At 37.6% G+C, this 16332-nt stretch overlaps 1 protein-coding gene and 1 long non-coding RNA gene across 2 annotated transcripts; one reads left to right on the forward strand and one right to left on the reverse strand.

The window, feature by feature from the left end:
- Positions 1 to 12983, reverse strand: LOC105926463 (elongation of very long chain fatty acids protein 6). Its single transcript, XM_012862819.3, has 4 exons — positions 12672 to 12983; positions 8673 to 8804; positions 7556 to 7707; positions 1 to 2088 (listed from the first exon to the last, which is right to left on the reverse strand). The coding sequence occupies exons 1-4, from the start codon at positions 12752 to 12754 to the stop codon at positions 1649 to 1651; spliced, it is 807 nt and encodes a 268-aa protein (XP_012718273.2). The 5' UTR covers positions 12755 to 12983; the 3' UTR covers positions 1 to 1648.
- LOC118564357 lies at positions 11209 to 15981 on the forward strand. The gene is made up of 3 exons (XR_004931794.1): positions 11209 to 11376; positions 11498 to 11713; positions 15802 to 15981. It is a non-coding gene; the product is annotated as an uncharacterized LOC118564357 (long non-coding RNA).
- Positions 15982 to 16332: the final 351 nt, after the last annotated feature.

The raw sequence follows: 16332 nt of genomic DNA on the forward strand, positions 1-16332 counted from the left end.
TTAAAATAAAGATGGGTTAATTGCACCCAGAAGCCTTTATTTTATTTTCAATTACAATTCATACATTTGACAGAGATTTCTTTTTTTTAAAGGGATAATACTTCAAGGCAAAACCAAACAACCGCATTCTTGAAGTACAAGTAATGTTTGAAAACACAATGCATTTTCTAATGAAATAAAATCAGTGCAAGTTTGTCTTGTTTGCATAGTTTAAGCTCTGATTTTGGAGTTTCCACCAGGAACAAGGCAGCAAACTTTACTGTGCACTAAACTCACGTTTCCAGTCAGAATATATATTTAAAACAGTGCTTACTGATGACTCTCCCTTGTTTTTCCTTGCAGGCTAAATATAAGAGGTTCTTCGGTGCTGAATTTTAAAGGCAAAAATTTAAAACATCAGTTCAGGTTAAGAGGATAAAATGCTGTGTAGTTCTAGCCACAGACGGACACCTGCAGCTTTACAGTATTTATACTAGTTGTTTATTTTTATTATAACTACCGAGTGTCAGTGAATATGTGCCTTTCCATCTCTTTAGGTTTCGATCATGCCCATGGGTGTTGTACACGATAAAACAGAGTTTAAAGGAACTCAAAAATTGTGCTTTTATGCTACAGTCAGTTTTTCTCTTATCAGTTTTCATATGTTTTGATGTTTTGGTATGACCGCAAATTTCCAAACTTTTACAGGCTTGAGTTTCAAGAGTTTTGATTTCTTCACAATGTTTTTAAAGAACAACAAACTAAAGCCAACAATGAATTTATGGAAAGTATTTCTACAGTTGGCAGGCTTTAAATATGATACCTGGAAAAACTGGAAATTGGACTGAAGGGTGAAGGGAAAGCTCTGGTTGCATATTTGTTAACAGCATAGACAGACTATTTTTCATTAATAAAGTTTACCTCTCAATCCCTAAACTATCAGTAGAAAAAAAGTCAGTGCAATAAGTTTGCATTTTAATAAAACACATTTCTCTTTTTTTTTGCTGCGTTATGGTACAAAGACTTAAACGTCAATTGAGAAGGTTCCCAGAATATTAAAATAATAATGTTTATAACAGGAGAAAACACAGAAGGAAAGCACTCTGAAAAGTATATAAGTTGGTGTGAATATTTTACTTCACTAAACTGGGAAACCATTCCTTCTTTTGGTCATGACAACAGGAACGTAAACAAACTCATAATTTATGTTTAACAGAATATTCTTACTAAAACAAATCTGATGAACTGTACTCCCAATATACATAAGCAATAAAATTTGGATCGTGGACGGGTAAAATAGTTAGGACTGAATGGAGTGGATAACACATATCCGATAACCCACTGGTTAAACTAATAAGAAAATAAATTAATGTCACAGATGCAGATATTAGCTTTTTAATCAAGTATTACACTAAGGTTCTTACCTGACAAGTTTATATAAATAAAACAGGTAAATATTCCCTTTAGTAGTATAAAATTAGTAATTGCTCTTATTCTCTATCTCACAGTTTTTTTTTCCTTTCATAAATATTTGGCCCTTATCACAGTGCTCTTTTTGCCTCCTTCTTTAACCCTTCCTAATAATCTGCATCCATCTCCTGCGCCTGACTGTCTACATTCACTGATGTATCCCTGCTTTAAGATCCAGAGCCAGATAACAACCAGTAAGCTACTCTGCCTTGGATCCTTTGGATTCAATGGATTTAGAACCATCTTTAAAGTAGGTGTTGTAAAAGAAAGAAGCAAACAGCACAAAATAACTGAGGTACATAATTGAACCCCACACAATGTTGTCCATATTGGAGGGACAGTTTACGTCATGGATCCAGCGGTACACAAAGCCCAGCACGGTCAGGCCCATCACCATCTGGATCATCTGGGTAGCGGTGATGATCATAGCGAATCGCCGAGGTATCTTCCAACCAGCCGCTCGGAATGCATAGTATGTGTACATGATGGCGTGAACCATGAAGTTCATAGTCATGAACCAGCTGCCACCTGCCACCTGGTCCTTGTAGGTGAACCAGGAGTAAAGCAGCACGGTGATGTGGTGGTACCAGTGCAGGAAGATGAGGCGCTGCTTTCGCAGGATGATGAACACTGTGTCTCCTGAGACAGAGAGGGAAGAGGATATCATCTCTGTGTACTAGAGCCAGAACGGCACAGACCAAAATATGAAAAATTACTTAAAATATATTCAATCACAATTCAAATGTTTTTTTATTCATTTAAAAGACTTCTTTAAAAAAAAATCTTAAAAAATAGAAAAGACAGGCAAACGTTCTCAAAGAACACATTAATAAATCTAACGCTATAAAAATGTCAAATCAATCTTGTACCAAAAGGATTTACTCTATAACATTTTCTTTGCACTTTGCCTTTTTACTTTTTTCAAAGAATATCTACTTATTTCTATTATTTACCATTACATGCTTTATTGAACTAAACTTTAAATGAACATGTTTTTAAGAGATTACTTTTTAGATTTTGTTTCTTCTTTATTTAGAAAGTAGTTTTAAAAAAATCATCACTAAGTTGCACATACATTTGTTTGCTGAAAGAATAATTAGGTCTGTTAGCACAAGCAGCTAGCATAACATGTACACGTTTAAAAAGCAAAAATAACTTTTTGAATAACCTAAATCAGAGAAATAACTGTATTATCTCTGTAAATTAAATTGGTTTTTAAAGTGGTCTTTTTTTTATTTCCCCAAAATAATAAGTAAAAAAAGAAAAAAAGAAACAAGAGCAAGGTATCAATTTTAAGAATAGAAATTGTCTATTTTTATCATACCTGCCAAACATGAACTGGCAGTTTGTAACTCTGCGTTAGCCTTTAGCACAACTAACAACTTTATTGCTTATGGTTAGCTTACTTTACAGTTAAGTCCACTGTATAGTTAAATTATTTGTGGCAAACGTACAAGAGCCAATCTTAGTGACCAAAATGTTAACACTTCTGCTCTAAGCTACGGTGTGACTTCCAAAAATATTTCTAGAATAACTATAACGGTGTAAAATTTATTTTACAAAAATTATCCATTTTAAAAAAAGTAAACTGTTATTAGCTATCTGATAGGACTTGGTATTAGCATTAGTAGCATTGCTAGTGCTAATGGCCAGCTGAATTTACAGAAAGTCAAAAACTTATCAGTGTAGCTTATTGTTTAAACTCAATGATTACAACTGTGCTTTGACCAGAACAGTCACTGTTATTGACTGGATGCTATTAAACAAATATATATAATTTATTTACATATGTGTGCTTTTATTTAACTCCCATTGTTAGCACAATTAGCAGCATTTGCGCCATTAGCTACATTAACATTTCACCCAAGCAATTCCTGAAAATATATGTTTTTTAACATGCTGGGCTGGAAAAAATAACTTTGGACAGATTGAGCATTTTCTGGCTGTTTTCGATGAAATATGGTGGGTTTTTATAAAGTACTACTGAAACGGTTGTCATCGTGAAGTAGAAAGTAAAAACTTACACATTTCAATAGAATGTTGTGTCCTTGCACTCATCTCATAGACAATCTGTTGAACTTGACATCATCAGCCAATGACAGTCATTTATGTCATTTTATTACATAAATGACATGGGTCGATGTCAATTGTTAACTTGAGCGCAATTTCATGATCTGTAAGAACATGGCGCCAAATGAGGGAAGAAGGGAGTTTAAGAGCCACATCATTTTATAGGAGGTTGGATTTATATTTCATGCTAGTGTTGTAATTACCACGATGGCATAATTAGGAGTGATCTTTGTGCGTGTTGGTTTTTTTGATTGCCTGATTAGATACTTTGTGGGGGGCCTGAATGTGTAACCTTTTTCTCTGTTTTAGAGCAGTTGCTTGCTTATGACATGTCCTTAATGTACTAACTTAACATTTTTAATGAGAGGTTCAAGAGGGGTTGATGTTTGGAATAGGTTTTATAGGTTTGTGTTTGGGCTGGAAACTGTTAGACCTAGAAACCCTGACTGTTAGCACCATCCCTATTGTTCCTAGAAACAGCTAGCCTAAAAATGACACTTAAGTGTAAGCTAAATTTATTTTGAACACATTACTAAGTTACAAAACACAATATTTATGTCAATTGTATACTGAAAGGTATTTAATTTTTATGCTCAACAATAGATCCTCTAAACTGTTGGTCCACTGGGACCAGTTCAAATTTTTTCTAGACTATGTATTTTTTGTGAACTGCATAAAAATATCATAAGGCACTCATTTAGTGACAGAAAAAACAAGAAGTAATTTAACTGAATAAAAATGTATCATTGATGCAACTCAAAGATCCAGCTGTCACTCTCCTGGGTCATAAAGAGTCTATCGTTTATGACTCCTCTTTGTCAGATGCAGTGTTGATTTTTTCATTATTTTTGCTGGCCAACTTGACAAGCACCCAGTTAGGATAACCACATGCTTGAGGGGATTTCGTGACGTGCTTGTGTTCTTTTTATCTTTCTGTAACGGAGAGAATGCCCGCCCGATAACACAGAGTTCTGATAATAGAGAGTTTTTGTTGCCGTGGGTGATGTGAATCAAAATGCAGATAATGATCTGCGTTTGTCTAGGTTTCTGGTTTCAGTTTTTGAGAGTTCAATCTGCCTCAATGTGCACAGCACAGTCCAGAAAGGGCAAGATGTTGTTCTTAGCATCCTCTCTGGTAAACTTGATGTTGCTGTCAAAAGAGTTGATGTGGTTAGTGAATGTCTCAACTTCTTAGGTTAGGATTTTGACCCAACTCTCTCCTCCAAGTAAATACTGGCAACTATAGGTGAGACTGGGGAGCCCATGGCACACCCATGTTTCTGTCTGTAGAAGTTCTCTGTGTACTTGAACTATGTGGTTGAGAGACAGCGGTCCAACAGGTCTCAAATCTGGTTTGTTGCTAAATTGCTCCTATGTTTTAGTGATCCATCATGTTCCAGCTGAGTCCTGACGGCGTTCACTGCCTCTGACGTAGGAATCAGAAATAACATGGCAGAGGCAGAAGAACTTAGGATTAAAGTTACAGCAGCACTTTCTTGTGTGAAAATGCTCACTTCTAATAGTCCACAGACTTAATTTCCAACCCCGGCACCTGAGACTGGCACCAGGTGAAACCATTGTTGCTTTAGACTTCTCCTTTTCTTTTCATCTGCATTCCTACAAGTGATTTGCATCTGACATGGAATGCGTCTAAAATAATGGGCCTCCATGCCTTGCCTTTGAGGCTGCCATGACCTAGATAACTGAGAATTTGAATAGGCACGTATCATTGATTTGTGTCACTAAATTTGTGAAATAGGAAATTCAGTTAATCCCACCTAAAGACCACAGTCTTTTCAACTTGCTGTTCACACCGATTTGTTTATTTTCCTTCATGCATTTATGGAGCACCCTTAAAAAATAACTTCATATTTCAAAATAAAGCTCAGTTTCTAAGCCATGTCTTTAATCCCTTTTATTTTCATAAATAAACATATATAGCATATAGAAAAATCCACACCATCTAACCCACAGATACCTTTTGCAAAGGACCCGAGCTGAGCCATTAGGAACATCAAGAATGTCCGGATAAGACAATAAAGGTTTATTCTACTCTATTACATTGTTCCCTGAACGACAAATTCGTCTATTAAATGCTGAATATTTATTCATTTTAAAAAACATTCATACCATCAGGGGAACATTTTTTATAGATATTTCATTAATAGGTATGCCATTCGCTCAGTTTTGATCCAACACATAATGTTGTTTAACCTCATATTGAACCACTGGCCTCTACATAGTTTTAAGAAGGTCAGTAAAGCTAAAGCCTACCAAATCTAAAAGCCCAGACAGAATTTAAGCGTTATTATCCCTCATCATAGTCATAGTTCAGGTGCCAATTAAGCAACTTACACCAGACAACTATTTGCACACTTTTCAACCTCTCAGGGAGTGTATGTCTGATACATTCATGCAGTTGCACAGTGATCTGCATCGTCTGTAAAGTGACTGCTATCTGTCTTTTCTACCTTAAACATTGAAATCTTATCAGACGCTGTTGGCTTCTCAGAATGTGCTGTTGGTGCCTTCAACTATTTGAAATTATGTCGTGTTTTGTGTCTGTGTGCTACGTGGGAATCTGGGTGAATTCTGAGCCGTTGTCTCACCAAAATTCCATTATGGTGACATAACGACAATGTAGATTGTTGATTAGTTGACTAGAAAAAAGGAAGAGGTTTTGCTGAAGTTCAAACTGAACATGGGAATGGGGAGGAACTAACCTATTTAAATATCTTCCTGTCACACAACTCTTATTCAGAAAACCCATATTAGTTCAGATTCGCTTTAAAAATCTAAGGAACCTACTCACTACAGGCAATTTTTTCAGCCCATCTATTAGTAGGGATGGGGACTGAAACCTGGTGTCAAAACGTCGGACGGTCCTTGTGGACTGACAAGCATCATCCTTATCAGCCCTCTTAACCGTATATTTGAGGTCACATTATTTTTTTCATCGAGACTCCAACCCACCAACATTGTCTTACCAATCTTCTCTGCCTTGAGAAACATGCCGATGGGATTGGTGGGAGGGGCTAACGTTCTGTTCTCACATGGTCGCCTCGCTTACTTTCATCAACAACGTTGGCAACTATTTAGCAACTTTTCAGACTGATCCCCCGCTTTATTCAAAAGCAACAAGCAATCGATCTAGCAATTTTTTCTATCTTGTTTGAGACTTTAGCAACAAGTAAAAGCACCGATCGCTCTGTGTTTACCGTCTCTTCAGCAAACCATCAAACCCCTCCTGCTTTGAAAGCTTAGACAGGTGGTCAGCCTCGCCGTGCTGAAGTCAAAAAGATGAGACTGACTCGTCTGTTTCCCCATTGAAAATGAGATGCGCGTGAATAAAGCTTCTACTAGATTACAAAGTGGGAAGTAAATATATTATAAACATAATCTTTAATGGGTAAAGATAATCTTTTTCTCTCATGACACTGCTAAACTTAGATCATTCCCTGTAACTGATTCACATACAGCCTCTGTCATTTATTCAGATCCACTGTGGGTGCCTCTGCTATCTTTTGATTAAAATTGATAATCTAAAAACCTATATAAATGTAGTTTGGATTCAGGTAAAAATATTATTTAATACTTGAAATTATTTTATAGAGTAATTTTTTAAGCATATTTAGAGTGGTTTTAGTGATTTTCTGTCTTTCTGTCTGTTGATGTTCCTCTCTCCTACAACATACTTTTTATGACAGAGTTTTAGCCAGTTTGTTTAAGTTAAGTTATTTATACAATGTTATTTATATAATGTTTTATTGCTCTATCTCTATTAAAAAATATTTGTTTTGTACTTTTTTTTGTTTGCTTTTGTTCCAAATGTTAAAAAAATAAATCAGTCAGTGATCCCCTTTTTTTCTTTCTTTTTACCCTATTGTTTGATTAAAAAATAAGTATCGATAATTGTACCGATAAAATGCCGGATCGATAAGGAATATCGTTAGGAGTAGCAGTATTGATAAATCCTTAACAATACCCATCCCTATCTATTAGCAAGACATTTAGGTCTAAACGGAGGAACTCTTACCCAGTTCAGGGCCTTTGCTAACAGCAAAAGCGTAGGCCCAAAACTTGATGATGGGTGCCCTGTAGAAACTGGTGTCACACACAGACTCTTTGAAGCCGCTATTTACGAGAACGTGCAGCATGTGTGTTCCAGTCCTGAAAGCTCCCATAATACTGTTTAAAAAAAAGAGCATGAAAAAATTAAATTTTAAACCTTTAATGAATACATTATAAACTTTGATGAACCATAAAACTCTAAATAACTTGTCAACGAGAAGTTAAAGGAGCAATAAGCAAGGATTCATTATTTTAGATAGAAAGAATTTTAAAAAAATAGTGATGTGAAGAACTAAAGGTATCTTTTTAGATGGAATATGGTGTGACGTCACACACCATCTCTGTGTTGTTCTCTAGTCTCTTGTCTACAAGCCGGCCTGGCCGCGCGTTCATGTACGTGCATGTGAACAGCTGCCACTCAGGGCTTAGCCCCTCCCTGCACATAAAACTAATTAACATTTATTACCACATAAGCACACAAAAGTACAGAGAACAGGTATCGTTGGGTACCGACTCTCAGGTACCATGTACCAGTGCCACATGGGTTCAAATGTGAAAGGTACCAATCCCTAGGGGGCTTGTCCAGGGGACCGAAATGTTCTCTTCATAACATCATTATAAACTTATGAATTACTTACTTTTTCACTAGACATGATGCTGTTTAGCTGTGTATTTAGCCTTTGCAAATATGCGTATTTGTGGCAACGGGTGAGAAGGGAAGGGGAAAGGGGAGGCGAGGCCTGGTCGCAGCTGGAGTGGAAGTAGAGAGTGTCGTGGCTTGTCCTACATCTTGTTTCAGTCTACAACAGCCTACCAAGTGGTGAAATCTTGCTTATTGCTCCTTTAATTAAGTGTGCAGGAGCACCGCTCTGCACATTTCTTCACATGTGTAAGATAGAATTCACCTAAACGTTTGAGGTATTTATATTTGATAACATGCACAGAAAAGTCTATTTATCTAAATCAGTAGGAAAAAACAGTGAACGTTGGTTGTATTTTAACTGTTTTATGACAGCAACAGCGCTGCAATGCAAGGATGTGTTGATGAGTTAAAGTTGGAGTCGTAGATGAGTCGGAGTCACCTGAAAATTGCGAGGCTGAAGGACCACAACATCAAAGGTAGGCGCAGGTTCATTTTTGGCCTTTCCTTCATGAAGTATTGACCTGTGAACACGAGTGCCGCATACAGGCCACAAAAGATGAAGGACTTGCTCCTGCAGAGAGAAAAAAGACAGTGAGGCGCCAAACCTCTGCGCACATACTAACACTGTAAAGCTATACATGTACATTCCGCACGGAAATGAGACGTGGTTGCTGCATGCTGCCTTGTGGACCTTGCAGATATGTCAAGCAGGGCCAAGCTTAATGCAAAAACATACATGATGTATGCGACAACAACTTAGCAATTGACGGAAATTATTCTATTTTTTTTTTGTCTTTTAGCAAGAAGATCCAACATTTAAAAGTCTGATATTTGTCTTTTCAATCAGTCAATGGAACACAGCAGGAGGAGCTAAACTGCCTAAATGTATCCATTCATCCACTGTAGAAGCAAAATCACGTTTTCAATTTTTAATTTTTTACAGATGTGAGAACACAGGTTTATTTTATGCTTTCAGTCCCTTTTATTTTGATGCCCCTAACTAAAATCCAGTGCACCTAATTTGCCTTCAGAAGGTGCCGACTTATTAGAATCAGGCTCTGCTTAAGGTTCAGATTGTCAGTAAAGACCTCAGAGGCTTATTAGAGAACATTACTGAACAAACAGCCAAACAGTAGCACAGCTGACAGGTTGGTGAGAAAGATTTGGAGAACATTAAAGCAGAATTAGGAAAAAAAAAAAAAAAAAAAACGTTATTTAAAGACATGGCTATTCACCTAAATGACAGAAGACTTAAAACTGACTCGTGGGTTCACCTTCCAGCTGGACAATAATGTTAAACAGTCAAAGCTATAACAGACTCATGAACCCAGTCAAAGTCCACACCTACGCATGTAAAACCAATAAAAAAATGCTTTTTATTGGTTTTACATACTTAGATTTTACTGATCTTTACAGAGGGTCTTCATCTAAGCTTAAGGTATTTTGCAAATAAGAATTGGCAAAAAAATCCCCATCTCTAGATGTGCAAAGCTAAGAAATACCCCCTCAAAAAATACTTACAGCAATTATTGTATTGTGTAGGTCTTTCTCATAAAACCTCAATAAAACACGTTTAAATGAGTTATTTGGAACGTGGGGGTGGGGTTAGCAATATGTGTCTTGACAAGGAGGAACAGGAGAGCTGAAGCCAGCGAGCCACAGCGAGAGGTTGATTTAAACAATGGGTGCATTTCTTTTCCGGTTCTCCTAAACTGGTTATCCCCAACATAGAGAACCTGTACAGAAAAAGGGCTGAAAAGAACACAGTGTCAGATTAAGGTATGCTTAGTGCTGTTTTCTGGTCCATTCAGCCCAACAGTTATGCAAGAGGAGTTTGACTTTGTTGTTGTTGAGTGATACCTAATGAGCAGGAGACTTATTGCTGTAGTATTCTATCTGGCCTCCTTTTGGTAACGATATTTGATTTTGAATGGAGCAACCAAACAGCACAACCTTAATGAATAAAAAAAAACTAAAACTAAAGAGAAATGAATGTGCTGAAGGTGCTGTTGAGAAGTGGCAGGCCCTGTCTGGGTATTTTTGCAGTTGGGCCACACCCTTCCATTTTCAGATGACGAACCGACATTATCTAAATACTTGACTTTTGAGAGAAGAATGGTTTCTAAGCACTTTTCTCTGGGCTGAATGCAGATGCACGCCTTACTTTTAATTTTTTTGATTTGTAGTAAGTGTTAAAAACCATGCATCACTTATATTCAATTCAGTGTATTATTATGTTTTTTTGTTATTATTATTATTAGTGTTGATTATTATTATTATTTATCAAATAGTGAAAAGGATTAAAGCGTGTTGTTGCAAGGCTCTGGATGCTACGTAGTTGTTACACAATTACTATGAGTAAAACTGGTTTAATAGCATACGCACTATCAAAAGTGAAAAAGAAACTATATTATTGTCTCTATTACTATGTAGGATAAGCCAGGTAGCCATATTTGATTTTTGGAAGTCCAGCCTATTGGTAAAGTTTGTCGATTTATGTATTATATTTTTGAAGTTGCATTTTTCAGTGATTTACTACAGAATCGTAATGCCGGAAAGAAATAAGTAAAGCTGTCATGTGTACCATTCAAAGGTAATAAGGTAATTTCCCATTATCCATACATCTTGTTTATGATCTTATATATTAGGAATGAGATTAACGGCCGCTGGGGGTAAACTAAAAAACAAATCTGATGACATCTCAATGTCTGAGTTTAAATGGTAATAAAATCTGTTTGTTTAATTGCACCATCCGTGATTTTACTAAGACTCAACGGAAGCAGGATGAAGAGGCTTGTTCATAATGAGACGGCCGATCCAGATTGGCTCAATTCGAATTTAAAACAGGAACCGAAAATTAAATCTTTATAATATTTAACATCTGTGCACAAGACCTTCTTAACCTGGCTCCAATCAACCGGAATATTATCTTCACAAATGCAGCCAAACCTAAACGACTGAAGGTGTTTTGTGACCTCCGCCCATCTTTGTCAAACTTTTGCAGTGCTCCAATTAAAGCTGAGGTCTGTTTGGCGAAAAGCTCAACCTTCTTCAAAAATGCGGTTGCAGCAGCATCAGAGCTGAAGAACACGGCGACAAAGGAGGCTGCCCTTTTGTGGTGTTCAGGCGATACTCAGATGCTGGTAAAGGAATGCTGCACAACCAAATCATGAAAAATATTTGCACCCGGAGGAGTGAACAAGGAAGCAGGCTAGCTGTGCCTTCCAAAAGTATTCAATGTGTTGTTCTATGTTTTTGTCACAGGGGGAACCACAGACGTCAGTGCATTGTATTGGGATTTTCTGCGACAGAGCAACACAAAGTAGGGCACAAATCGTGAAACGGAAGGACAATGAGACACAGTTTTAACGTTTTCTACAAATAAACATCAGAAAAGCGGGCCCCGGATTTACATCCGCCGCCACCCGAGTCGATACTTTGTTAATCGACCGATGCAACTACAGCCGCAGATCCGATGAGGTATGTCTCTTCCAACTGTGGCAAGCTAGATTGAATTATTATTTATTTTTATTTTTTTTTGCAATTAACCTTTTACAAAGTAGTGGCATCTTTTTATTTTGCTGGAACAAGCAAACTGGTCAAAGTTCGACCATCCAACCCGGGTGAGCTTTCGGCTACTTAACAACCTAAATGATCCAAAGATTCTTTATTTCTTTATTGTCACCGCGTGTTGCCATGGTGACATTTCTTTGTGGCCACTCCGGCTAGTTGTACACATAGGAGACAAACAAACAGGCGATGAACAAGGGTTGCAGTGTTTGTTTTTGTTTTTTCATTATACCTTTCACAAGATATATATATATATATATATATATATATATATATTTTTTTTTAAAGATGAAGATTTAAAAGTTTGCATGAACTAGTTGTCCTTCATGAGTCACAGATAACATATAATGAGGTAATAAGGTGCTTTTGTCACAAAAGTTGTGCAATGTTGATTTGTGCAAGACGTGCATTTAGATATTCTGAGATAATAAGTTATATTCAACTGAATAAAAAATAGGGCCCAGCTGGCATCGAACCCCAGCCTACGGTCTTTCCGCGTGGAGTTTGCCTGTTCTCCCTGTGCATGTGTGGGTTCTCACCGGGTACTCCGGCTTCCCCCCCCCACCGAACCTGCGATGGAGTCAGGTCCTTCCCGTCTCATACGCCATGACCGATGGAGAACAGCAACACTTTGCATCCTTAAAGTGCCCCCCTGCGAGAAACAGCTAGCGCTTAGAATCCAAATTCCTCGACTGCGATGCTGTGGTTGCACAGCACGAAGTGGGACCGGTTTAATAAAATGTCGGTTAACAGCAGCAAGAGGGGACGAGCCTGATGTTACACCGCACTTACGGGAAGGTTTTAAATGAGAGCAGAGTACAAAAAAAACACCCCATTTTAATTTTAATTTTTTTTTAAATCCACTCACCAGTTTTCCTGCATCCATTCCAGGGCTTTGCTGTCATCGAAACGTCGCTCAAAATCAAAACTGCTCCGCTCGCTCTCGTTCATTTTCTTCCGCAATGGGGGGGTTTTCTGGATAGTTTTACCGAGGAGGAGGAAGCAAGGAAGGAGGGGGTTAAAACATTCACCAGACCCACTGGAAGCTACAGGGTGCTTGTTGCCGCTTTATCCCACTCCCAGGGACGTCCTCCCGATGAAGGAGGAGAAGATGCCGTGCCGTGCGGTCCCCGGATAGAGTTTCTCTGTCGCTTACCTCGACGTCGACAAAGCTCGCGCTAGTAGGGGCCTAGCCATTTCCGGCGCAGACTTTCAGAATAAAACGCACTCCAATCCACGGACATTACATTATGTCTATGCTCCAAGCAGCTTTAGCGTATAATTGACCGAGACAAAGAAAAGTATTTAATAATAGCGAATTTATTACATACTTACACTGTTAAGCGATAATTACACGCGGTTTAATTTTATTTTGACATATGGAAATATGAAAGGTTTTGCAACCATTTGTGTGTAGCGCTCTCTCTTCACTCTGTGACTAAAATCCAGTACAACCTATTGCCTTCAGAGTTCACCTAATTAGGAAACAGAGCCCACTTGTGTGTAATTTAATCTCATATAATATTGAACTAGCTGTTCGTTGATGGCTTGAGTGGTTTGCTATAAAACATTAGTGGACAAGAAACATCTTGAGATCCAAGACACATACAAAACAGCCAGATCAACGGTAAAGATGTAGAGACGTTTAAAGCAGTGTTATAGGTCTTACAGGGGATTGTTCAAATCATCGTCTAAAAAAAGCAAAGCAGTACAACACAACTGCAAACCGAACAGGAAATGACTGCCTTCCTGAACTGACAGGCCAGAAAACCCCCAAATTCACAAATTAGTCAAACAAGAAGGCCCAGCATAACTTTAGGGGACCTGCAGAGTTTCACAACCCTGCTGAAAGACCTGTTTTCTGTACAGCTATTAGATATGCACTTCACAAGGCTTGCGGTTTTTTTTGTTTGTTCGTTTTTTTTTTTTAAAAGCCACAGGAAATCCCGTTTTACATTTTGCAACAAACCCTGTGGTGGAAACAGACCACATGTTGAAGAAGGGCGTCAAGGAAGACCAAAATAAAACCTATCTACCTACATGAAAAAGGCTCTGCGTGGTGGAGTTCTAAAATAGTTTCATTACAAAGACACATTTCCTTGCAGTGAAACATGGTGGTGGCAACGTCAAGCTGTGTGGGTGTTTTGACACAGCAGGGACAACCTGGCAGAGTCTGTGTAAGACTTAGGAGTGAGGCAGAAGACTTGCACAATGCAAGTGACTGTCCATTGTCGCTAAATGCTTACACCGGATGCAAGTAAATGACTCGATGCAGCCTGCTGGGTTTCTTTTGATTAAAAACCCTATTTATTCAATCTATTTGGATGATTTGATTCAATTGACTTTGTAAAGTGGCTTCAGATAGCATGTGGTACGAATTGGTGCTATATAAATAAATAAAATAATTGAATTATTCATAGTACAGTAAAATGGTTAAGACAAAGTCCAGACCAGCAACATACAGATAATCTATAGCAAGACTTAAAAACTGATGTTCACAGAACAGTTTAAGCTATTTTGAATATAAATAAGCAAAACATTACTTTTATTCTGAAAGTTTAAGCTCTAGTTTCTTGTGCACACAAGCCACAGACATGAATTTATCTGTATATTATAAAACTGACAGATTTATTGTTCAGAAGAGGAAGTGTGAAGAAATGAACTTTCTCTCCAAATTATATCCAGAGAACAGTCAATTTAGTTTTGTTGAATGAATTAACAATTTAATCACTTAATTGATCTATGATTGAGTTAGACTTATTGCCATAATATTTTTGTTTCTGTTTTTGTGTTGATGATTTTAATTTCCTCTTCTTTTTGCATAATCACGCCACAAATGTTTAATATTGCATGACTGCTGTGAGTGGTTAGTTAGTTTTTACCAACCCACCTTTTAATCTCAAATTATGAATACTCCCCATATGATTTTAAATAGTAAATCATTTTCCTACCATGTGATGCTCCCCGTACTTTTTCTTTTATGATTTCTTAAGTAAATAAAAACACTTCCTCTTGGGGACGCTGAAATTACTTTTTATTTTGTTTGGTATGTTGATTGTGCAAATAGTGTTTGTATTAATTACATTTTGCATCTGACAGATGTTCTCAACTCTTCATTTAGCCACCCTTTTTCATATGGGGGAATTGTTTAAATTTTTTAGATCTACACAATGCAGTCCCTGGCTTCACACACCTGCTCATCTTATCTTTACTGTCTGCTTTTATGGAGCGATCCTCTTATCTGTCCTCGATTTGAACTCACTCACAGACATACTCTTTGATTCTGCGCAGAACGGCACTTACAAAACAACTGGAGCAGCTGCAGTTACATAACATCAGTTAAGTCTGTCTGCCTGAATCGTTCTAAGGAGCGGTGAGCGAGGTGGTCAGACCAGTTTACAGAGATTTGATTCCAGATTTGCACGGCTAAAACATCATAAAGGATTCCTCGTTTGTCAGCTTGAACTTGTGAAATGGTCAAAATTGATTTATATATAAGACATGGAAGATACTACTTGTTTCTAAAAATATATATGATCATGCATTTTCAGTGACATATTTCAGAGATTTCAGTAATCGGACTTTTTGCAGACATTTTTCTCTCTGACCAAGACTGTTAAGTGACCTGCATCGTGGCTTTACATCGAGTCGACACAGCCTTTTGTCAAGCAAATGATTTTCCAATATGTTTGTGAAAACCATGCAATGGTCATAACCCAGAAGCCTTCAGATCAAAATGTTTATAATATGCATGTCAAAACATGTTAAATTGTTTCCTATAATGTGATTGATCTTTTTTTGCTAGTGTTGGGCTTCAGGCATGACTGAGAACAGGGACTGAATTATACAGAGAAAACGTGTAAAAACTCTAAATCCCAGAATGCACTGTATTACCCTGTTTCCACCAGGAAGGAGGAGTTTTACAGCTGGAATCCCCTTGATGTCATAAAGGTAGAAAAATCATAATCTCACCAGCAGCTCCCCATCTGTTCCTACAGATCCATGGACTGTGTGGGACTGCAGGAAAAACTCTTCCTGTTTTTGTTTTTAGTCCCCAGCACCTGATGACATCACAAGGGGCAACAGGAGTCTGAAACAGACAGAAATACAGCACCATCACAGATATTATGCCGACCAATCTTTCAAGACTGATGGATTGCAAAAAAAAAAAAAAAAAACTTAAGTAAACACATTTAAATATCGTTTGCCTTGTGTTTCCTTTTTGCACTGACGAAATCACAATCAGAGCCAGACTCTCTTCTTCTACATGCCGCTAATGCTTTGGACCAGTTAAAACAGCTGTTGTGCAGGGATTCCCCTGTCAGCAGAGGAGAGAGAAGGGATAATTAAAAACACAATTTAACCTCAAGGCCCTGTCCAGTTCACTGAGAAGTACCACAAAAACAATTAGGACCAAAATAAGTTATCTATTTTCTGATAAGAATCAAGAAGAGGTTGTGTTCTGGGTTAAGAAGTCAGCAGACCCAAATGTTTTCCTCCCTGGAGAGCCTCCTTTATTTGTCCTGTCC

Source organism: Fundulus heteroclitus, chromosome 10 (genome assembly GCF_011125445.2).
Source record: "Fundulus heteroclitus isolate FHET01 chromosome 10, MU-UCD_Fhet_4.1, whole genome shotgun sequence".
Classification (NCBI taxonomy): Eukaryota; Metazoa; Chordata; class Actinopteri; order Cyprinodontiformes; family Fundulidae; genus Fundulus; species Fundulus heteroclitus.

Bases quoted from the DNA above. Each gene is read 5' to 3' on its own strand.
- LOC105926463 (XM_012862819.3), bottom strand. From the start codon at position 12,754: ATGAACGAGAGCGAGCGGAGCAGTTTTGATTTTGAGCGACGTTTCGAT. The intron at 7,708-8,672 runs GTGACTCCGACT...TTTTTTAAACAG, and splicing joins TTCAGCCTCGCAATTTTCAG to TATTATGGGAGCTTTCAGGA. The intron at 2,089-7,555 runs GTAAGAGTTCCT...TCTCTGTCTCAG, and splicing joins TAGCAAAGGCCCTGAACTGG to GAGACACAGTGTTCATCATC.